General features: G+C 39.8%; 3 protein-coding genes across 5 annotated transcripts in view; 1 reads left to right on the forward strand and 2 right to left on the reverse strand.

Annotated features, from left to right (window-relative positions):
* CAPS2 (calcyphosine 2) overlaps window positions 1-607 on the reverse strand; it is a 170,344-nt gene extending 169,737 nt beyond the window's left edge. For 2 of the 3 annotated variants that reach the window (XR_010999109.1, XM_068190249.1), the window contains exon 1: window positions 496-606. Coding sequence is in view for 2 of the 3 variants with exons in the window: in XM_068190249.1 (XP_068046350.1) it covers window positions 496-573 (78 nt within the window). In the remaining variant the exon portion in view is untranslated. Of the gene's footprint in view, window positions 1-495 lie in introns of all 3 variants that reach the window. The other variant, XM_068190250.1, reaches the window with a different exon arrangement.
* Window positions 608-3,677: 3,070 nt separating this feature from the next.
* LOC137474021 (protein RIC-3-like) lies at window positions 3,678-11,128 on the reverse strand. The gene is made up of 6 exons (XM_068190251.1): window positions 10,908-11,128; window positions 8,237-8,442; window positions 7,032-7,098; window positions 5,814-5,904; window positions 4,587-4,696; window positions 3,678-3,978 (listed from the first exon to the last, which is right to left on the reverse strand). The coding sequence occupies exons 1-6, from the start codon at window positions 11,074-11,076 to the stop codon at window positions 3,689-3,691; spliced, it is 933 nt and encodes a 310-aa protein (XP_068046352.1). The 5' UTR covers window positions 11,077-11,128; the 3' UTR covers window positions 3,678-3,688.
* A 5,084-nt stretch (window positions 11,129-16,212) lies between these two features.
* Window positions 16,213-22,010, forward strand: LOC137474033 (glioma pathogenesis-related protein 1-like). The gene is made up of 6 exons (XM_068190267.1): window positions 16,213-16,923; window positions 18,096-18,341; window positions 18,740-18,852; window positions 19,568-19,650; window positions 21,390-21,416; window positions 21,500-22,010. The coding sequence occupies exons 1-6, from the start codon at window positions 16,732-16,734 to the stop codon at window positions 21,724-21,726; spliced, it is 888 nt and encodes a 295-aa protein (XP_068046368.1). The 5' UTR covers window positions 16,213-16,731; the 3' UTR covers window positions 21,727-22,010.
* The last annotated feature ends 1,316 nt before the right edge of the window (window positions 22,011-23,326 follow it).

Raw genomic sequence — 23,326 nt, forward strand, 5'->3', positions numbered from 1 at the left:
CAAAGTGTAGACTATTAGGAATACCTGGAAAACACAATTTCCCTCCATACTGAACACAGAGCAGGGAGATTCATTTTTCATGTCGACCTAAAATCATGTCTTTTCAAATTATATTATGGGGCCTGCTTTACTTTATTGCTGTCTTACAAAACAAAAACACAGACACACTTGTTGCCAGTTTCACTAATAGCCTGAGTCAGCACACAGTTCAAGCCTCTGTTGCTCTTAACTGCAAGTACTAGTTCATTCTTAAATCCCCCACATTCCAATTAAGTCTTCAGAGTAGCAGTTATTCTAGGATAGCTGTTTATATTGGAATTTCTCGCCTTCGTTTGAGAAGCTGTCATACTAAACTATACCTTTCCAACAAAAATAATTTTTTTAAAAGGTGTCTTCTTTGTAGAATGGATTTTAACTCAAATTAAGAACCATCTGAAGTATGATAAAAATATCAAAGTAAGGAAGAAAAACAATCACAAGCCTTCCACTGACTACCTGACATTTCTTCCCTCTCAATGACAACTCAGCCTTCCTTCGAGGGGATGCAGCAACTCCTTTAACGTCCAAATCCATGCAAATTCAATGGCAGCTTTCAGAAAAAAAACTGAAAAACAGAAAATACTATTGAGAAAAACATGTATTATTTTATTTAAGTACTTCTGGGGCAAAAAAAAAAAAGTTACTGCATTAGAAGGAATTTTGGTATTGTCTTCAGCAAGCTATGAAATGCTGTCTGTTTCTCTTTTTCACTGCCTCTTAATTTCAGTCTTATTACTAATGCTTAACCAAATTCCTGTTCAAACTTATGTTTTTGCCTGAAGCTTAACTCCCTTTTTCCCTTACACTTATCGATACATTCTCGTTCCAGTAATACTGATTTGTTACCCCTTGGCAACATCAAACCTTTTGTACTCTCCTCTTACAACTGCTGCCTGGCTCTCCATTGCTCGATGCCCTGGGAACATTTCAGGAAGACGGACGGGCCGTCCCGGCACACTGCCAGGCTCCGAGAGCTCCAGGGAGACATGCCACCAAGCATTCCTGCTCCGCTGGCTTCTCCTTCACGCAGCCAGTTTTGAACCAAAAGCCCATCAGTCAGACACTCCATTTTCAAACGAAAGGCACTGAGCAGTTCCCGCTCCCAGGCACCCTTTCCTTTCCCGAGCAGGAGCAGGGCTGCAGGGCCTGCTCGGAGCCCCGCACAGCCCTCCCGCCGAAGCCCTTCCCAGGGCACGGGGAATGCCCGCGCACGGCCAGGAGGCTCTCCTGGAACGGAGCATCCTCCCACCTGGGGGGCAGGCAGCGTTGCTGTACTTAATGGTTCACACGCTGAGATTACTTTTATCAAACAACAATGCTGCAAAAGGCGAAATAAACATTATGAGCTCAGCAGCTCCATGGACATGGTGCGTTTTCCCAAGAGAGGCGCGGGACCCCGGCGGGCAGGGGCCGTGTCTCGCCGGAGCGGTGCCAGGGCGCACGGCTGGCGGACCGGACCGGACCGGACCCGCACCCCCGCGCCGTCTCCACGGCGCCCGCGCCGCCCCTGCCCGCCCGGCCGCGCCGCGGGGCTGCCGCTACAGCAGCGCGGAGGGGCCAATCCGAGCCAGGCCTCGCACCAGAGCTGCGCAAGGTGCACCTCGGCGGAGCGGGGAAGCGCAATTCCCGATTGCTCCTGCGGAAATGCCCCGCCCGGGGCCCGGCCGGCCCTCCTCCCCGCGCCCACGGGTGCGTCTGCCCGCCCTGCGGCCCCCGCAGCCCCGCCACGCCAGGCGGGCGCTTAGGCATCGCACGGGTTCTGCCGCGGCAAACCCCGGCAGCTGGAATCGGAGACCTCCGCTGCGGCGAGAGAGCGCAGCTGCGCGCTTGTAGCCTGGGTCAGAAATACAGCCATCAGCCCGAGGCAGCTCAGAGCCTTTCGGACAAGGGCTTCAAGTGTCAGCAGCCCCCGAAGACTCGCGGAGGTGAAAGGCACAGCAGGGATGATTCAAACACTGCCCCAGCCGGGGAAACGCCGCGGCAAAGGACACCGGCACCACGACCTGGAAGGAGCAGGACTGACCTGTACCCCGCACACACCTCGGCAGCGCAGCACACCTGGCTCCCACTCCATGGTTCCCGCAGATCAGTGGCTTTGACATTAGTTCACCTTAATACATTAGGTATTTCAAAGAAAAGCCTCAATGAAACTGATTTTTCTTCAGTTTCATTTGTCCTGAATGCCCAGAGCAACAGCATTTATTTTCTGAAATCAAATTGTATCCAAGTATCAGTTCTGATTCACCCCTTCTGCCTTGGGGGAAAAATCTGCCACCTCTTGAGAAACCCTGGCTCTGTAGTCAATCAGTTTTCCAAAGTTAGGCAAAATCTCACTTAGTGCAAAACTACTAACATACTGATGCTAAGGATGTATTTCTGGATGCTGCTACTTCCAAGCCTGTGTGATCCAGTTTTAGAACAAAACACGTACCCATGTGTCTACACCAGAATGAACAATTCATTCCATTTCAGTGAGTGACACGATAATAAATTTAGTCCCTTCAAGTACAGTACATTTCCTCCATAAAAACAAATTCACATGCTATTTTCCTGTAAGAATAAGGATGCCAGAAGAGTTCAGGCATCATAACTGGCCTACTTAAAAGCTATGCAATTATAAAACAGAAAATGTAACAATGCTGTACTGTCAGACCTACCTCTAAGGCAACTCCTGTCATTAAAGGCTGGCAGTACCATAGGTGTGAATAAAAGAAGCATTAAGTGAACAAAAAAAAAAAGAGTAAATATTGAAACAGTGAACAAAAATTATTCTGGCAAATGAAAATAAATGCTTTTCCTAATACTGACCTAAATTGGCAGCTATCAAGTTGGCATAATGTATTGAAAAAAGATCCTTCACCCCACAGTTCTTGAATGGTATATAGTAACACATCTGTTAATTCTGATGTAAAAAAAAAAAGGGTATTAAAATGAATCAAAAGGTCAGATTCCGTGGTATTAAAATAAATGTGAAACAGAGATACAATACTAATGGGTATCAATCAGTTATCAGACAGCTGCTGAGTTTAACCAGTGACAAGTGGGGAAAAATTAAGTGATCCAGTGTAATACATTTGGGATTACACTGACATACAAAACTAAACATTATTACTCAAGAGACTGGAAATTCAGCCATCTTTATTTTCATAGAGTGTCCATGGCTAAATTTCTCTCTCCAAATAAAGAAACTTAACTATGAATGAGTATCAAAGACTTAATGCATACTGCTTTTCACACTCCCAGAAAAAGTTTTTCCACAAAGAGCTGAATTCATCAGTGCATGCTCTTTAATGAACTCAAGAGTCACAGTTCAAGAGGCATAATGCTTTCTAGTTACAAAACATTTATGAAACATCTATTCTTTACAGTCTCAAGAAGATACTCTAATATTTTAGTAAAGCATCAGATAAAATTACAGTGCATTATATACAGAGTACAGAAATATTTTTATAGGGAAAAAATAAATAGAAAAAATATGTAAACATCCTGAGTAAAATTCTGCTGCCACTGAAGTCAGTTACAGAATTGTCATAGATATGAGCAAAGGCAGTATTTCACCCCTCTTTTTAAAGCATATAGCAGTACACATAACTTCATTTCAGTTTAAAGTGCATACTTTATAGAAAGATTTCATAAGCTTTTGGAAGTTTTACATATGCAGATTCCACTCATATCTGTTGCGTCTTCTCAGTCCCATCTCTTCTGATTCAATGGCATCTTTGCTTATCATTTCTTCGTCTTCTACAACATCTGGCTCCAACTGATGTATTTCACATTCACCGTGTAATTCATGCTCTTCTATTTTGTAATCATTATCAATATCCTCAAGCAAATCTTCATTACAGTCATCTTCTCTGTTGTCCATTTCTTTCTCTTGAGAATGTTCGGCAAATGACTGAATGAGATCTTCAAGTTTCTCATCACAAATGTGTCCAAGATCTTAAAATTCCCAAGAATTAATCAAAATTAAAGTTTACTGGCAAGGCTCTGAATTACAGGGTCAGTTTAGAAGTGGAGTATTTTTAAATTTTTTTGTCTCTTTTATTAAGACTCGAATAATGCAAAAAATCACCAAATTTTTAATGGACCATTCTTAACATTTAAGATTTCTCTTGGGCTACTATGCAGCTCTTGGGAGTCTCCAGTTGAAACTAACATACAATTTGCTGTATAGTGTTTCATGTAAGTGTTACTCACAGCCTCCGAGGTCCCCATTTGAAAATCCTTTGCCTAAAGTTAGGCCAATACTAACAGACTACTTAGGAACTGATCTTCCTATAGTAGTCTGTTCCTTTATCAAAACAGAATGTGACTGTGTGGTCCATCCCAGTTCAATGTCTTGAGCACGTATTCTTAACTAAATCATGATGTATCAAAAATTTGAAATTGGATACATCTCAAATAAGAAAAATGGTATTCCTTCAGAATAAAACTAATTCCACACAAATTACCTAAGACTCAGAAGCTGAACATTATTATACTAAGATCTATTTATTCCTTTAAAATATAAACTACTTAATTATCTATCTATCTGAAAATTAAATTACCTTTCATCTTGTTTTCTGATTTATCCAATCCACTTTCTTTCATCAGTCGTCTAATTGATTGGAGCTGTGTCATTATTTCATCTTTCTGCTCACAAGCTAAAGCATTGACACTAGGAAAAAAAAAGACAAATGTTAACAGCTGAAAGATTATCTTGGAAGGGAGGGCTTGACAATAAAACACTTATTGCAATATTTATTTTTGTGCATAAATACCATAGTGAAGTTTGTGAAATGTTTAGGTCAAGCTTTCCTTTGAGAACTGTCTCTTGAGAAGTTGGAAGGGCATTACATCATACAACCACTCAATGTCATTGAACTCTAACTTTGGAGTCCCAATGGCCAAAGTCAAGTAATGACTCCAAATTAATTACTCCGGTAATTATCCAAAGTACTGTTATTAGTACTATGACAATGCCGAATACAGAACTTTAGAGTTTGAAGGCTTTTCTCATCCAAGGTTTTTTAACTTTCCTCCCCACCACTACTAGAAATTTGCTAGGCAAATTGGCCAATGAAATTACTGCTTAAGAGCTTCAGCACATACCCAATTCAGAAGTACACCGTGGAAACAATCAGGAAATTCCGCATGTTTTAACCTGTGTTTCATGAAGGATGTCAGTCTAGAAAATTAACTGCACGGATACTTTTATTTCTAGTAGATAAGTAAGGCTCTAGCTTCTTAAGAAGAGAACTTCTCTAAAACTGCAAGGAGCTTTTATATTACTGAATTTCCTTGTCATATTAAAATAGACAAGTTCTATTTCACTGAAATGCACACACTTCACAGATTCATTTCAAAACACAAAAAAAGAGCAGTTATACCTTGATAACTATTTCTTTCTTATAATTTCATCTAAAAGAAGAAACTCACTCTGCTGCCAAAATCTATTTCCCACAAGGGCTTTGAAATAGTACTGAGTTTAAGTATATTTTCACTATTGGTTTCCTTGGTCAATATTAAAGTTCATCTTGTTAAGCTGTAGTAACATGATAATGTCTTCTGCATTTATGTTTGGTGAACAAGAAAAGGGAGGTGTCTGTGAAAAAGTTCACAAATGGAAGAATTGGTATCACCTGCAAAAGGCTACAGAAACAATAAATAATCAAAGAAGGTTCCTAGAACTGTTCCTTACCTATATATAAGGATCATTTTAAGAACTAGTTGTTAACATTTTGGCAAATTTCAATATACAGGAAACAACACTGAGATTTTTTAGAAACACTCACCAGTTTGAAAGTGGATCCAACTGAGTCAATAAAGAATTTAACATTTTCTCTGTCTGTGCTAGATGTTGCTCCAGTTCTAAAAGCTGATGCTCTAACAAAAAAAAAAAAAAAAAAAAAAAAAAAAAAAAAAAAAAAAATACAACAAAAAAGACAAAGGTGTGGGGGGAGGGAGAGGGGATGAGGAAAGAAAGAACATTTTAAAAAATGTCTTTACAATATCATTGGGATATTTATTTATATTTTTCATTGGACAGATTCAAAACCAGAAAGCTTCTTTCACCTAAAAAATTCGACAATATGAATAGGAAGTGGTGGGGGTAAGAACAGAAGCCTTATTATGTGTGAACAGTAGTCCTTTCCACCCAGTAACCTATCTCCAATAGTGACAGAGGACACCTTTGTAGAAACTGAGCAAGAATGTAGAGCTCACCTTCCCAGTCTCAAAAACTATGCAGCTGCAAGACTTCCTGACATGTAAGTACTGTACTTATACTTAATATGCTTTCATGTGTTTGTCTATTCACACCTTACAAATATATTTAATGCTTCAAGCACTAGACTCAAGAGGAGTCACTCCTCCTAAAATACAATTAAATTTTGAAGAAAGAAGAATGCACAAGGATGATGAGTAGGCAGTGTAGCAAATCACTGCTGAACCTCATTATAGACATGGTGTACACACAGACACCAAACGATGCTGGTAGTTGTTTAATTCACTAAAAATGTGTCTATTCAAGGGAGAAAGACGTATGAAAACAGCAACAACTTTGAATGTTTGTGACAGTTTCTCATTTGGCCTAGAAATCATAAATGGTCTCTATAATTGTTTAGCCACACTGTTCCACTATCAATACAGTTCAGTTCTAAACCAGATCATTATATTATTTTTAAATACCCTATTTAATTATATCCCATTTAAACTGAAGAAAACTGATAAGATCTTAAGTGAGAAAAACATCAGACATTTTAGAGGCAGAGAATCATACAGCATTACAACAGCTGTTTTAAAGAGCATTACATCTGGAGAATTAAAACAAACCTCAAACAAGCATTTAAAACATACAGCATAACAAAGTGGGTTTTTGTAGATTCCTAACTGCTCTCAGTAACTTGAGAGATTGTCTTCATTTAGCTAGATTGCATCAATTAAAACATGTTTTTTTCCAGTAGGAAATAAGCATTTTTGTTGAACATATGCATTCTGAATGGGTATCTTACCTGTTTCCTTCGCCTTGTCTTCTGTACTTTTTTCCTTTTTGGAGTGACTTTCTTCATGCGACTTCATCTTTAAAAAATACAATCGAGTTAAATAACCTCATCACTACTTGTGTACTAAAAACAAAACTGCATTTAGAACTTTAGTGAAAGTAAACAGCAACCATGAAAATGTGCTACATGAATGAAACTTTTCTTCTGTGATGCCTCATCCTGTCTTAAAGTAACACTTGTGATGTTAAGTAAACACAACATGACTGGCAAAAGCTGTAAAAGAAAGCAGTTGCTATTTCAAAAAGAAGCAGAAGAAACCTTCTAGGTCACTGGATCCAGTCTCCTATCATTAATTAGGATACAGAATTTATTTCTTAAAGCAATAAAGATACTATCATAAAAATACTTACATTTTAATCCCACAAGCCCAAGTGTATAGAATTGTAACACCCAAAATACAGTTTTCATACTTTTCAAATCTTATACTTAACTGGGCAGCCTCTATACTCATTTTGCTAAGCTGTGATATTTTCCTCATACACAAAATTAACATGAAGTGACTCCAGAAATGAGCATGTTGTCTCCAGTCTTACTCCTGTTCATTTTTATTTTCCCTGAGGGCAAGCAACAATATTCCAGGTGCACTTTCCGCTTTGTGTATCTCTTACTATAAATAATACATTTCAAGATTGATTCCTTTTAAAACACAACCGATCATGTGTTCTCCTTTTTGAATTTACAAACGGTAGAAAAGGTATCCCATAACGCAAATAAACCTGCATGTTGCAACTGCATGATCACATGAGGAGTCCAAATAAAAGGTCAACTCTACTCGCTGTTCTACCTAGCTGCTAATCTAAGACCGCTGCTCTGCAGGAATTGTCCGCCTCCTTCCCATACTCAATCTCATTCTGAAGAATGAAAAGGAAGTGAAACACTGATGAGACTTAGGTTACAGTCTCAGGTAGCAGCACTGTTTAGGTTCTCAGATTCTCATTAGAGGCTGCAGGGTGAGTAAGATTCTCACTTCTTCAAGCGTTTAAAAATACCTAAGCCAGAAGCCTTCATATGGAAGAATTAGATATGCTAAAATTTTAACTTTGGACTTCACATTTAAAGTCAGAGCAAGACTCAGAATTAGAAAAACAAAATACAAGCCAAGCATTTACACTTTCTCCTAACTACAATAATTTAGTGCTTTTCCTATGGCTTACCTTAAGAAGTTTGTAGGCAGCAAACATTCCCACTCCAAGAGCATACAATGGCATGAGGGTGAGTGCTAACTCTCGACCATTTCCTCTCGTTCTCTCGCTTTTTATCTCTTTTTCCATTGCGTTTCTCATCTGTTGAATACTCTGGTAAGTATTACTGTCAGAATTTCCTGGATTCCGGTGAACTTGATAAACTGTCTGAGGACTACCTTAAAAATGAAATTGAGGGAAAGACAACAAAGTAAGAAATAAAATCAGGAGTCAACAGCTGGAATGAAATTGTTTTCTTCGTCTGTAATCATTGCTCATCACTCTTCTAAGATGGTGTGGGTAGCCTTGTAGCCTCTTAAAAAATTAAAAATTATTCTTACATTAACAGGATGCACAGTTAAATCTAGGCAGCAAAATCTCTCAAGCCAAGCTTGGTTTCTTTAATGTACAATTTTTAAGCTTCTTCACAGCAACATTTGCAAACCCTCAGCAAATCACAGAAAGATAGATGTAACAAGTAAAAATTTAAATCTTGAAATTAAAGCATACTCAGAGAAACTATTGATAATGCTGAAAACATTATTTTTTTCCTTTGCACCAAAGGTACCAAGTTAATTACAAATTGAATTGTCTGGTCCCAGAAAAAAAAAGTTTTTTTGAAATACACTGTGCTGCTGCTTTCATTATTTTGACAGTAAATCCAGTTTTACATGGATATTCCTACAGGCTTAGAAGTACTGTACCTCTGCAAATCAAATATTTAGCAGGAGAAGATTATACAAAACCCAAGAGATGCACCCTTGGAAGTCAGAAGTATTTTTGCATGTAATTTGCCTACCAGAATAGGGAGCAGATGACAAAACAGCCAATATCATTGTTCAACTTAGGAAACAGGTTATTTGGTAGTTAAACCAAGGGTTCATGGGACATGCACACATGGAACACTACCAGCAGCTAAAGAATGCACATGCTTGCAGAGACAGACAGCAGGGGATTGGGGGATTGTGAAATTTTACACTCCTGTCTCAACTGAGTGCCTAGACTTAAAACTTAATGTATCAAGACTGAGTATGGGTACGGCAAGGTTCACCTTTTATAAAAACTCCCAAACAAAATACCATTATCACGACTTATCAATTACTACTGTAACTGTGGCATTTCAGGAACTCACAGTTACATAACTCAAGTGTGCAAAGTACAGCCATGATCAGAAAGAGAAAAAATTAACATTACACAAAACCTAAATGCTCTAGCTGATACAATCAGAATTCAAGCTACCTTCATCATTCAGTGCAAATTCAGGCAGGCGTTGTCCTTTCAGGACAAGTAGGTTTAGACTTGCTAAAACTGCGTTAACTAATCTGGAAATCACATTTTATAGTATATATTTTTTTCCACTTTTCAGAATGTTTCATATTGATTCCTAGTTTACATTTACACTCACCTTTTCCCCTATTTTAAGTTCTATTTGTTTTTAAAGTAAATGAGTAGTTTTACTAAAATAGTTACTATCACAGATGAACAGGATTTCTACAGACCATACAAATAAGAATGTGGCAAGGTAAACACCTTCAGGGTAGAGGAATGTTGAATCCTAGTCCACTAGTGTCCTGCACCAAGTTTATCCCACAGAAGAAACAGCAAAGTGAGTTACTAGCCAACCAGGAAAAAAGAACCACCAAAAGAGCTGAGAATAGGAGATCTGTCTAAAATTTATTTTACTCAGTGCTGGGCCAGTAGTTCAGCAGAATCACAGGCATGTGAAGTGTTTTTTTTTTTTTTTTTGGATTTGGTTTTAAAATAATTTGGTCTATAGGGAATATACAGCTACCTTATAAATAAAAAAATAATCAGGCGAAACAGACCAGGCAGGAGCTTATGAAGCACAGTAAGTTCCACACCAGGTGGGAAGAACATGGTAGCAGCTCAAGCCTCCATTCTTCTGCCAGCAGGGAAAAAGCACATTTGGAGGATTACAGCAAGTGGCTGTCTCTTGGTTTGAAACACCTTGGAAGGCATCATCAATGAATCACAGAGCTACCTCACAAAACTGGGCTTTTAGTGATTGCCAAAAACAAAGGTGTACCTTCCGACCTTGAGCTAAATCGTGACATGCAGCGATGCGGCTTAATATACGTGGATACCCACTATAGCTCCTACAAGTAGTACACTCTACAACCCATTCCTTTATACCTTTTCTAAACAAGCATCTTGGACTCCTTTTTAATATACTGCCGGACAGATTTTGTATGACTGTGCGTATTTTTACTAACAGCAACACTCGGCTTCATTACTGCAATTGATTTTTCTCTGTGACACCTCTCGGCTCATCTGTTCAATTGGGCCCCTGAGGGTACTGCTCATCACGCCGCTCCGCACTTGCAATTACCGGGTGTTTCTTCCACTTAAGAGCAGTTTTGTAAGAAACACAGCCAAAACCCAAAGCGGTGGCGAACCACAACAGCAAAACACCGCAGGAGGTGAGGGTTTCAGGCGCTCACAGGCCAGCTCGAAGCGGTCTGGCCAGGCCTCTCCGTCCACAGCCCGTGTACACCGGGAGCTCCCCGTCGGACGGGATGTAAGGAATACATCCCTCTCGGATCCTGGGGCTCCCTTCGAGCCCGCCCGAGCCCGCGGCGGCTCCCGCACGGAACCCCGGCCACGGCATCGCCCCTGCTCTTACCTCGGCCGTGCTGACGGGGATCGTAATGGCCGGGGCCGGCCTTGCCGCCCCGCGGGGACCGGCCGGGCCGCCCGCCGCCTCCTCCCCCGAACATCCTGGGCATGACGACGAAGACGCAGAGCACCAGCACGGCCGAGACCAGCACCTGCTGCACGGCCGAGAGCGCCATGGCCGCCGCCCGATTGCCCGCCGCCTTCCCGCGGCCGGGCCGCGCCCCGCCCCACAGCGCCCCCGGCGGCGCCCCGCGGCGCAGCACGGCCCGGCCCGGCCCGGCCCCACAGCCCCGCGGCAGCCGGGCTCTCCTTGTGGAGCACGCGTGTAAGCTGTACTCCTAGCGCTGAAGGGCATTTCCGCTGGCAAATGGAAATGTTTGCTGGAAAGGGTCAAACAAAAGTGAAGATGCAGAAAAAGCAGCTGTTCGATGTTTAGTCCGCCTAGCGTCCCAAGAGGAACATGCTAGCAATGGGCAGCTAAACGAGGAGCATCCTGAACACGCTTGGAGCGCACATCTATTCGGCAAAGAATGTCCTTTGCTTGGGTGGGTTTTAAACTGGATTGGCAGAAAAGGGGAGGGGTGGTGATTTAGGAAATGATGAAGTTTGCAAAAGACCACACACGGTTTTCAATGCTCAAGAATAGGGAACCCAGGGAAAGTTACGACCGAAAGTATGGCTTGAAAAAAACCAAAGGCCTTAGGGGAGGAAAGAGTATCAGCAGCCAGTGAAGTAATTGTAAAGTTCAAAAAGAAACTAAGAGTGGAGTGAAACATATGAGCACCAGTAAGCCTAAGCAATAAATCACAGCATCTTCTGTTAAGATATAAAACTGAGTACTTTAATGGTAAACCTTCTGAAACAGTCATGACTGGAAGACAAATACAGAAGATCATTCATGTTCAGGAACGAGCTGCAAAGAAGAGGTAGTAGAATGAATTACTGGTCAGGATTTGGCACGTTTACCTCATGAAACTGTCTTTGTAAAATGCCCTGATGTGTATTTAAAGCCATACCATAGGAAGAGTAAATATTTCTTTCCAGAGGCTCTCTTAAAAATAGTTAAAATATTTGTACTATTGAATCTACAATATCGGTGCATTTTAATTTGAATTATTTTTTATGTATCAAATCAAAATCCTTAATGACCTGTTCAACAATAAAACCAAAAAAAGTTTTGTGTTTAATTAGCATGCCAGCTATTCCTTGCCTGAAGACAAAACTGCATTTCAACTATCTTTTCAGTTGCTAGCAAGTGCTCTTACAAAGTTATTTTTCAACAGTGAAGGGAGGAAAACTTGTCTCATTAGATTAGTTCGTATTTCTGTGCTGCAATAGGAAAAGTCAATTAAAATAAACCACAGGTACTTGCCTAAATAAGGAAAAGTATTTCTTTGTGAAACTCCAGTGTTTGATATTTATCTGCTTATTGCTGACTAGCTTTATCTGATTAAGATTTTGTTGTAACTCAACATTGCACAACTATTTCACCTTTCATGCTTTGTAGACTTGGGATGCAGCTTTGGCACAGACTGCAAAGGCATAGACAAATGAATGCATTTATACTTAAGTAAGAAACATCTGTACCATTCTAATTTCATATTTGTTGGAGAGAATACTTGGATTGGAGGTCATGAAGTTTTTAATGTTGCTGATGCCATTAAATTGGTATGGTGAGGTCAGATTTTTAATTTGTGAAGTGCAGAGCTGCACTAAGGTTTGTGGTTGTTGCATTCAAGTGAGAGTTGTCTGTGGTAAAATGTCCTGGTTAGTGTCTGCCATGTAAATCGGTACCATCTGTAAATAACACAGAGGTGTACGTGTGGTAGCAAGTAGCAGCTCACTGTCTTTTTGAACATCAAGCAATGACTGTACTGCATTTCCCCTGCACTGGCTCACCCCAGTACCTCGTACAATAATTCTGTCTTCTTGTCCACAACATCAACCTCACTGAAAGCCTCACTTCTCATTTCACTGCATGATTACTACATGAACTTTATAAAATAATGATTTCCAGTTCTCTTGTTACCAAGCCACACAGTTCAGTATTCTATAAGTCTGGAGATGGTGTTCAAATCACAGTAATTGCAGAATGTCTGTAGGTATTACTTAGTAAAAATGTTGATAGAAGGATAAAATCCAGCCAAAATAATTTTTCCTTACAATTCTCATAAAAAAAGAATTAACAACAAAATTCATTATATTCTGATTTCTCAGTGGTAATTCAGAGAAACATAATACTGCTGTGCAAGTAAAGGTTTCTTTTGAACACTTAACATTTTAGGTTTAAATATTCATTCCCATCTTGAAAAAATAAGCTTTGCAGTAGAATCAGTTTCATCTATAAGCAAATATATGATATTTCACTGATGTAAAACAGATGATAATTTTAATGTCAAGTAGATCTTATCTAGTAAAAGCAGCTCTTAAATTTCTTATCTCAGTGTTCAAAGATGATTAGACTGCACTCCATGTAAATTACAGATGAAAATACTGCACTACCATTGTGTTGCCAGACACAATGGTATCTGTGAGATTCTTATTTAGTAAGCTTTGGATTGTGAAATGAAAACAGCAAAAGTTACCAGAATAATTTATAGAGCATTTTCCTTTCAGTTCGTTTTGTCTTTTCTCGCTTATTTCTCTTCAAGTGTTAATTCTTGTTTTCTGCCCCTGGTTCTGCCTATAACAAAACCAAAAGCAAGGTTGGAGGATTTCAGTTTTGCTGTTTGTTTGGCAGTAGAATTTTTAGAAGGCTAGAAGTAGACGTATCATAGGAAAATATTTTTCATTTTTTCTGTGGCACAATAAATTATGAAAAGTTACCTATCAAGGTAGTTTTTAAATTTAAATAACTGCAATTCAACCTTATCTGCATAGAATTCTGGAGGGTTTTGCACATTTCTGTTAGAGTGATGTTCACATCTAAACTTTCTTTCCCTTGATTGTTTGCTCCTTTCCTGTTATACACAGTTAAGTCATATCAAAACATTCATGAATTTCAGGCAACATTACAAAGGAAACTAACCACCAGAAAAAACAAGCAGTGTACATGGGTTAAACACTATGAACATCATAATTGATAACCAAAGACCATGCACGATCCAGGAGCAGTTGTATTCTTGAAGGCTCAGACACAAAATTGAAAATGGGTAAAATTTATGACCCATAAATGGATGTGCTGTGTAGACCTGTTAAGAGAACCACAACACCGGAATCTCAAAATAGTAGAAATCTCAAAAATATATGTGAGGCTGTCACATATGCTGAAATGCTTAGTCCTTAACCCAGTATTCAGGTAACACCACTTTAAATATTAAGATCCATTTCAAGAAACTGGTTATGTTTGATGAACACAACTGCTTCTTTCATTTATAATTGAAGAGATGAAACTTTTGGGAATGGTCGAGTCAGTTTGTCCACCTGAGGCCTGTACCCTTCCTACTGGAGAGATACTTCGATACTGACTAAGCTACCATGTCTGCATGTCTTCCAGAAATGGAATGTATGATCATCCAGATGTTCTAGCTATAGAATTAAACATTTTTACCTGAATTCAATACAGTTTGGTTAATCATGTGCAAAAGGTATTGAAAGAATCTCCTAAGACAAAGCAGATGCCTAAACTGTAATGCCTGTCTTCTCTTAAGTTTGGCAGGTAAAACTCTTTGGTCTAAAAATATGCAGTGCCAAAACTTTTGCACTTAAATTTACAGGAGTAATCATCCAGATCACTTCCAAATTACAGTAAAACTATCTGCAGTCCAGCCACATACTAATGGCCTCCTCTGTTAATTGTGAAAGTTTTTACAGCCTCATTATTACAAAATAATTTTAGGATTTTTTTAGCTTTTAATGAGTACAAAATTATTTCTTACAGAATAATTCTTGTGGAAATTCAATATCACCACTGTCCTGTCCTGTAATCTGTTTTCTGCCCTGAGGTGCCATTGTGTAATAGCAGAAGCAATGCATGTCAGAATATTAGTTTATTCACAGGTCTGGAAGGCCAAATGATCTTGCAGCTGCCTAATCCTGTGGATAGAATAAGAAAACCCAGAAGATCCACCCCATTTGTTCAACTCAACCTAGTAAGTCAAGGTCAGACCTTCTCTCCCCAACAAAAGGAACAATACTGTGGGGAAGTTGATGATTTGAGAACAAAATTAAATGTGATTTCACAGATTCCCAGGCATCATGGATATCTGTAATAGGCTGTAATTCACCAGGTTTTAGTCCTCTGACTAAATAGAACCTTAGGGAAAAATTTAAAATCTGATGTTTTCTTTTTCCAGCCATTTTGAACTAAAAGCAGGTCAGAAGTGCAAAAGTGGGATGTAAACATGGGGAATTTTTCAAAATCATGAGGCTGTAAATCTTTTTGCATGTACCCAGGTCATGGTGCTAAATTTCACTTGAGGTCTGTGGATAAGCAATGGCTTGTATTGTCCAGACTGTGCTATCCAAATGTGCTATAATGTGCTATCCAAATCCAAAAACTTAATTGTCGAGGTCCACTGCTTAATGCTGGCAAAAGTCTAAAACTCTCTTATTGGAAAAATATCATAGATGCTCGAGGGCAGGCTGAACTTCTGCTTTAATTATAGATAGAGTCACTAGATGGAGCCAGAAATGCAAGAAAACATTTTATAACCTGGACTATCCTGGACCCATCAAAATTTCCTACTGCATAAAATCACCACTCATCTTCCAAACAGAATTTCAACTGCATGCATATATAAGTGCAAGATCATTGTACTGTTTAATGGTGCAGTTTTAGTGTAATGGGTGTTTTTGTTCAAACTGCATGTAGTTGTAATAAAATCATGGTTTTACATTAAGTCTGACCACCAAAACTGAGCAGGGAATGAGACCCATTAACATATTTTGCAATCTATTTGCAACAAATTTTCCCCATAAACCTACCTAAAACTGGGTTACAAGACCTTAGCTCTTAAAACATATGGTTCTTCTTACACTCTTGCATATTTGTACAATTTGGCTTAGGTTTGAAAAAAGAAATATTCAGCCAGCTTGTAGAACAGTTGGGGAGACAATGCAAATGCCAACACATACCATCCTACTGCCCTGAGAAGTGATCAGACTTGGAATGTTATACCAGGAGTGCTAATCTTGTAGCTGCTCTCCAGGAGCACAGGAAGCTGCTCCAGTGATTTCAGGCTAGCAATAGCAAGCAATTAAGGAGGAGAGAACCATCACATACTCAAGCCTGGGATTTCCAAATTTTATTTTTTGTTACACACACCAAACCAGGCCAGAATGTCTGTTCTGCAACAGGATGCTGTTCAGGAACCTTTTTTTTTCTCCTCCTTCTGAAGCACAGATTTCTTAATTCTGTTTATTTCTTGAGTAATTCTGATATGGAAGCAATGTCCTGCTACATAGTTGTAACTAAACTGGTATGACTAAGCAATACTATTGGAAAATCAGCTGAATAGCAGATTTCTGTTTTGTCAAAGCTGCATTTTTTGTGATTGATGCAGGTTTTCAGAAAGCTGTTCAGCACCATCTCTTCAGATAAGACCAAAAATCACAGAATGGTTTGGCATTCACCCAGGATGGAGCACACTCAAAGAAAAGACAGAAGTATACTTGGAGTGTTGCTCCTTGCTGATATGCATGGCAAGTGCCTGTTTCACGCTTTACCCTTTGACTGCCAGCTATGATGTCAGATAGAGTTGTACCTGATTAAGCAATTGCTCTTCACTTCCTGTTTGACACTTTCAAGTTCTTCCACAGCCGGGGGACAACCTCTGCAAAACTGCTTGCCGGTTTCATCTCCACCTGTGAGATTTTTCATTTTAAAACTTATGAAAAAACACTGGAGAATGATGAAAAACACATTTTTCTTTGCTGCATTGTTCTTACTGGATTTTTTCTCTTGCTTTCATGCTTATCCCTTGCCTGATATAGAAGATGAAAAGTTCATTGAGGATTGTGTGAGAGCTCACAACACATTTCGATCCAAAGTGAGTCCACCAGCCAGCAATATGTTTCGCATGGTAAGGTGGTGTTTGTGATCTTTTTGAAATTATTATATTTGGGCTGCTGATTTAGCCCATCTTATTCTTCCTTTGTACTGCTATTCTTTCCATTTCAGTTAATGATTTCTGTAACATATATGTTGATTCTTTGTATGAAATAGACTATACATTCATTTTCACAGTATTGTTCCATACTGCTATTAGTTAATGCTGCTTATTTACCTATTTCACACAAGAAGTCCAGATGTCTCTGATTGAAGCTGCAGAGCACTCTCTGTTGCTATATGAAAGTTCTCTGAACTTGAAGATGATCATCCTACTCGAAGTTCTCTCTGGCCTTTCTAGTTCTAGTGTACCTTTCCTGAGGTGAGGTGCTGTGCTGCACACAGCATTTAACAGGACTTCTGCAGATTTGTGATTATATATGTGGTTTTATTCTCCATTCCTTTGCAAAGAGTTTCTAATACTTTGTTTGCTTTTTGGTCTACTACTTTCAAGTGGTAATAGCCATCTCCAAATCTGTTATTAGGAACACAAACTCAATTTTTTTTTTCTCACATCCCTTAACTTGAATTTCCCTGTACTGAACCTTACTTGTCAGCATAAAATCTGCAAGTCTGCCAGACTGGTTTGTTAAATTATCACTTTTGCCTCTTTGGATGAGAGGTGTATCCTTCTCAGCCCAGCAGAGATGAGGGAGTCTTTTATTTGCTTTGTCCATCTGCTGAGGAGGGAAAAGAGAAAAGAGGCAGAAGGAGCTGAGGAAGGGAGCAGCTGTGATGCTTCCTTCTGTCCTGGCCAGCAGAACAGAATTCCTGTCTGGTCTGGTAATAATTGCCAAGTGCAAATCCCTGGACAACCAACATCTCCTAGGCACAAAGTCCCCCAGGCCCCTCTGCAGCTGTAAGTTTCACACAGTTACCCCCTCCAGGCGTAGCAGCTTAAAGAATGCACTCCAGCTGTAAATATATGAACAAGTCAGATACAACTGAACAGTGGATAGATCCTGCATGTCCTGAAGTAGCTAAGGGAGAAAGAAGACAAAAATTTGTTGTGGGAGTAGAAATGTCAAGTGAGAGAAAGAAATTGAAAGCAGGGATGGGAAGAAGAAAAGTTTCTGTTTAAAAATGTCTGAATTCGGCAAAGTCACTGCAGTGCAGGTTATAGTATGTTTTCCTCCTTTTCTACAGTCCTGGGACGCTGCTTTAGCTAAGACTGCCAAAGCATGGGCAAAGAAGTGTAAGTTTAACCACAATACCTACCTTGAAATGCCAGGAAAAATGCACCCCACCTTTCGCTTTGTTGGAGAAAACATCTGGACTGGCCCAGCCCACATCTTCTCTGTGGATGCAGCTCTCAGGTCCTGGTTTAATGAAGTCAGCAGCTATGATTTCAGCACCAATACATGTACCAACAAGTGTGGTCACTACACTCAGGTAAGTCTTGCATGCCCAGTGCTTTATAGTCTAACATATGGATTGTCGCTTGGAACAGATTGCTTTGGAACAGGAATTACAGCAGGCCTTTGCACCCCCCAGTTTATTGTTGCATGAGATTGGAAATAAATATTATAAGCCCCAGGAATGTCAAGCTCTATTTCCAGTAATGGTGGAAAGGGATTATCCCCTGGCAATTTCACATTTAAAGGGTAGCCAGATAATAAGTGCAAAAATGGCTATCAATCCGTCATTTGTCCCAGCTGCCCTTCGGTTAAGTTGCTCCTGTGTCAGCTGATTTAAATTTCCCTGAGCTACTTCCCTTCTTCTTCTTCTCTTAATGCTGTTGCTTTGACAGTATTTGAACAGTGCATTACATACTTCCCTTTGTCCTGCAGGTCGTCTGGGCAGAGAGTTACAAAGTTGGCTGCGCAGTTCACTTCTGCAATACGGTTGAAAATTTTCCAGGACTATTCAAAGCAGCACATTTTGTTTGTGACTATGGGCCAGCGTAAGTTAATTGTGGCATTTGAGGTTTTTTTTGTTTTGTTCTTTAAATATCCCAACTGATCTGGTATCAGATGCCAATTGATATGATGGGTGCAGTTGTAACAAATTTCAGAATAAGCTACATTTTCATGTCACTTGTCCAAGGAAAACTTCCCCTGGACATTGGGAACCGAACCTACTGGACATAGCTGGAACTGCAGAAAATCCCATTCTAAAAAAGGCAGGAGAGCAGATCATAGCTGACACCACTCACCATAATGCAGATGGTGGAAGAAAATCTGTTTTGATTTCAGTCTTTGCAGGAAATATGGGGAAGGTGTAATCTTCCTGCTTCAGAAAGATTACATCTTTCTCTGGCCCTACACGAATTTCAAACAAGATATTGCAATTTAAGAAATAAAAGGAAGACAGTCCTCTAGTTTATCTGGTACCTTGCAGTATTTCTACTTACTTTTTACATGTTTGCTTTTTAGAATCCAGGTGGGTAATGATTTGCTAGAGGCAAATTCTTGTATGCTTACAATAATACGGTATTGCCTAAGAAGTCTCATTAATTTTCAGTGGCAGGAGTCAACTGCTTCTCATGCCAGTGAGAGCTTTAATCTGATCTTAAAAGAGTTTCACACAATTGCAATGGCCAGTTTTTTGATTAGGGTATTCCCTCCCCTTGACAGCTTTTCAATGACAGCTAACAAAATACTGTTCCTGTTTTGCAGGGGGAATTACCCAAGAAAACCATATAAAGAAGGACAGCCATGCAGTAGATGCAGTAATGACAAGTGTGTAGACAAGCTCTGTGGTAAGACCAAAGTGATCATGTATGAAAATTGCGCAGAAGCAAAAGTGGCATAATTAGCAGTGGAAAGACAACAACGAGTCAATTTGCACTAAGTGCATAGTAGGTCTGTAGCACACCACACAACAGCAGTACCAAACTCTGGGAGGAATACTGTAATAAGGAAATAATTGAAATACTATGCAGTTGAAGGCTTTCAGAAGAAGAAGCCAGAGTTTCTGATGTAGAGAAGTCTCAGACTATTTTGTCCCTTTTATCTGGTCAGGAAGTCAAATCCAAAATTTTAGCCCCAACAAATATTCACTGTCTAGTTCTTCTCTCTCAGCAGAAATGGGAAATGTATCTTCTGCTTTTCTGCTTATTTAGCATATCCTAACACATTTTCCAGACAACTGTATTTCGGAAGTAATAATAAGACTGTATCAAAAAGCACAGTTATTTCTAACTTCCAGTTTTCTGAAAAACAGCAGTGAGTGAGAGCTTGTTTGTAATATTTTTCCCTACTATGCTCAGTATTATCAGAGTGCTGGTGATAAATAATTAAATGAAGAGTTGTAACAGAGCTCGGAAGGCTCAGGGCATGAGGGGATTTTAATCAAATCTCGAGGAGCAATTGATAAAGGACTGGTAAACCCTTTGAAGCAGGCCTGTGGCAGCTGTGGGACATTTGGCCGGTGCTGGGAGCTGATGTGGGGCTGATCTGGCACAGCTCCCTCGCAAACCCTGCAAAAGATGCAACAATGAACGAGTGTGGTTGGAGTAAGAACCTCTCTGGGTTGGAGGTGTTCCTTGCAAACGTGCTGCCTGGGTCTGGGAGAGAAGTGAGTGATGGCAAGGGGCTCAGCCTGCTCCCTCCTCCTTGCCTCCCCTCTAATGAGCCAGAGTGACTCTGTGCTGGGTCTGTCTCTTTGGTGTCAGGGTGTGGGTGCAGCAGGGAAACGCACGGCCCATACCCCATCACTGAGTCTGCTCCAAACAGCAGTGAACCTTTATGTCAATTTACCTAGTCCCAAACTGGGACTAGGGACTTATTAATTAAAGGAGATGCAGCAATGTCTTAAATCAAATATGAATTTTATACAGAGGTTTAATGGGGATGGTCTTTACTAGCCAGGCTCTAGACAGCTTCAGCTGTAGAAATTACTGAGCATTTGGTGCTCTTATTTCCTTCTGTAATATCCTGGCTGATTCATCTGAAAGCCACAGACTGACACATCACAGGAAAACTAGAAATATCTCAACGACCAGGGGGAGGGACAGGAGGGGCAGGGAATTTAAAAGTTAAGTGCTAGATCCTACTACCCACTTTTACCATTTTCTCCTATAGGGCAAAAGAGAAATTTCAATAGGATGCACATAGGTAATCCTGCAAATGCATCAAAACTTTTAGTAAAGGTGTACTTCTGTGATAAATTAGTAGTTATATTTGTCTGTTTGTAACTACTTAAATTTGGTATATGTAATAATTTTAAATTAATTCCATGTTTTGTTGTTATTTTTTATTCCCTCATCTCCATGACACAAATTCTTCCTGATACAGCTGTTTTTTTCTGTTTCTCTTTCAATTCAATAAAAAGTATGAACTCCACACCAGTTGGGAGCCTGCTCTTGCTGGCCGGCTTCCCCCTTGCAGGATGTTTTAGGCATTAACTGGCATCATCAGTGCAAAGGCTTACCTCTTTAGATTAAGAGCCACCATTGAATGGTACTCACATTACTTTCCTCTTCTGATCTTTTTGCAGAAAATACAAAACGTGAGAAGCTGATAAGTACGTATCAAATTGTTCTTAATGGCTTTCCTGTAAGTATGGCTAAGACTAGTCTTAACACCTGTTTCTCCACTGACTTTTAGGTTATGCCAACTGGTATCCGGACGGGGATACACAGCCCCAGCCACCACAGCCCCATCCCCCCAGGCCTCCCATGCCATCACACGTCCCACCTGCTGAGCATCCACGACCCTCTTGTGACCAATACTGTCTTAGTGTTTTAATTTTAAGGCCACTGTTTCTTGTATTGAGTGCTAGTGCTGTACTTCTAGTACAACAGCAATTTCCACACACTTTTTTTTATGAGTAGTGATCAATTAAGATACTGATTGTGATCCTACTGCTGTATTACTCTCACACAATTGGCACACATTAAAAAAAAAAAAAAAAACAACATTTGGTTATCTTTCATTATCACTGCTATGTTTATCCAGCATGGGGAAGGCTGCTTCTTCACTCAAGGCAAGATATAAGTGGCTAGTATAATTTATTGGCAGTAGCTGCAACATGCTCCTATGTCTGTATGAGCCTCTTAGCTCTAGGGGTAGGTTGCTAGAGGGACCACAGAGATTAGACACCATGTGCTCACAATTCTCCTGGATGCCTGGGGCATCACAAGGACATGTCTGAAGTGGTACACTGTATCCAAAAGAATCAATAATTCATCTTCATTAACCTTCAGTTATCCCAGACACAATTTCCCCCAGATAATGGAGATTTAACTGTATATATTACTTTTCATGAACAGGAGTAAATCTTGCCCTTTGCTATATTTAGCCTATGTGTGTCAGTTGTACTATTCAGTTCTTCTCCTCTCAGAATTAATCCTTGTTTTCCATAAGTAGAAGAATACCAGGGAAAGTTGACAGAGTAAGGATTAAGGGGTGTCAATGGGGAAAGCTTAATTTTAGGATGTGAGATGGTGAAAATATGCAGGGTAGATGGCAGCCATCATGAGTTTTGAGGTAGGAGGAAACAGAGATGGAAAATGAAATGGGCCAAGGACAGATTCTGATTTAAAAATGGAATATCTCAGACTCATTTAAAAAGCCCAAACCTCTGATGGATTCAGTTTGTTTTAAGAGACCTTTAGCCCTCAACCTGACCCCATTGTTCCATTGTTGTTTGTTAGTGAGGGGAATCTTTCAAGCCAGGAGATACTGACTGATATTAGCAATGCATAGCTGTGCTGTCAATATTTAAAGCTGTTTTTTCCTCTTTTGTCTTTGTTCTAATGTTTTAAGAACACAGTGACTCAAATGCTGAGCCACTTCGCAACATGTCATCCCACAGAATAAAAATGGGCCCAAACCGAAGTTCTTGTTAATAGATCCATTGGGGTGGATTAGAGTGAAATGACACTGAATGACCAGTATAAAAATAAATAAATAAATAAGGCAGCTTTATTTTATAACAATTTGGTTGTAGTGGAAAGGAAGAAAATATATATGGAAAAGAAAGAGAAAAAGCCATAGCCTTAACAGCATGTAGTTTCATCAAAATAAGAAAATTTACCTACAACTTTTCTGTAATACATAGGGGTTGCTATGAATAGGATTACAGGGATCAAACAAATAGTAACAAAGAAGCCTAAAGGACAGGAGAGACATTTGCCCACCACAATTAAAGAAAGAAGAAAAAAAGAGACAAGGCTGCTGCAGCTCTAATGTGAACTTGTAGCTCAATTTCCTTATTCTCATGGCAGTGTTCTTGAAATATGACTCGTTTCCTGTGACTAGCTTTGTGTTCAATTACTATGGCTAAGGTAAGTCCAGCCCACAAATCTTCCAAGCAAAATGCTGCTTGTACAGCTAAAACCACTTTGTACAGCTGAAACACTGTTCTTAAAGCTGGAAGACCAGATGATGAGAAGCATGACTGTAAGGAAAGAGCTAATGACATTTGCAGTC

This window comes from Anomalospiza imberbis, chromosome 5, assembly GCF_031753505.1.
Source record: "Anomalospiza imberbis isolate Cuckoo-Finch-1a 21T00152 chromosome 5, ASM3175350v1, whole genome shotgun sequence".
Taxonomy (NCBI): domain Eukaryota; kingdom Metazoa; phylum Chordata; class Aves; order Passeriformes; family Viduidae; genus Anomalospiza; species Anomalospiza imberbis.

Excerpts from the sequence above, each read along its gene's own strand:
- LOC137474021 (XM_068190251.1), bottom strand. The coding sequence starts at position 11,076 with ATGGCGCTCTCGGCCGTGCAGCAGGTGCTGGTCTCGGCCGTGCTGGTG. Across the intron at positions 7,099-8,236 it reads CTGCCTACAAACTTCTTAAG|ATGAAGTCGCATGAAGAAAG; the intron begins GTAAGCCATAGG and ends TATTTTTTAAAG. Across the intron at positions 5,905-7,031 it reads AGACAAGGCGAAGGAAACAG|AGCATCAGCTTTTAGAACTG; the intron begins GTAAGATACCCA and ends TTTTTTTGTTAG.
- LOC137474033 (XM_068190267.1), top strand. The coding sequence starts at position 16,732 with ATGAAAAAACACTGGAGAATGATGAAAAACACATTTTTCTTTGCTGCA. Across the intron at positions 18,853-19,567 it reads GTTTGTGACTATGGGCCAGC|GGGGAATTACCCAAGAAAAC; the intron begins GTAAGTTAATTG and ends CCTGTTTTGCAG. Across the intron at positions 21,417-21,499 it reads AAAACGTGAGAAGCTGATAA|GTTATGCCAACTGGTATCCG; the intron begins GTACGTATCAAA and ends ACTGACTTTTAG.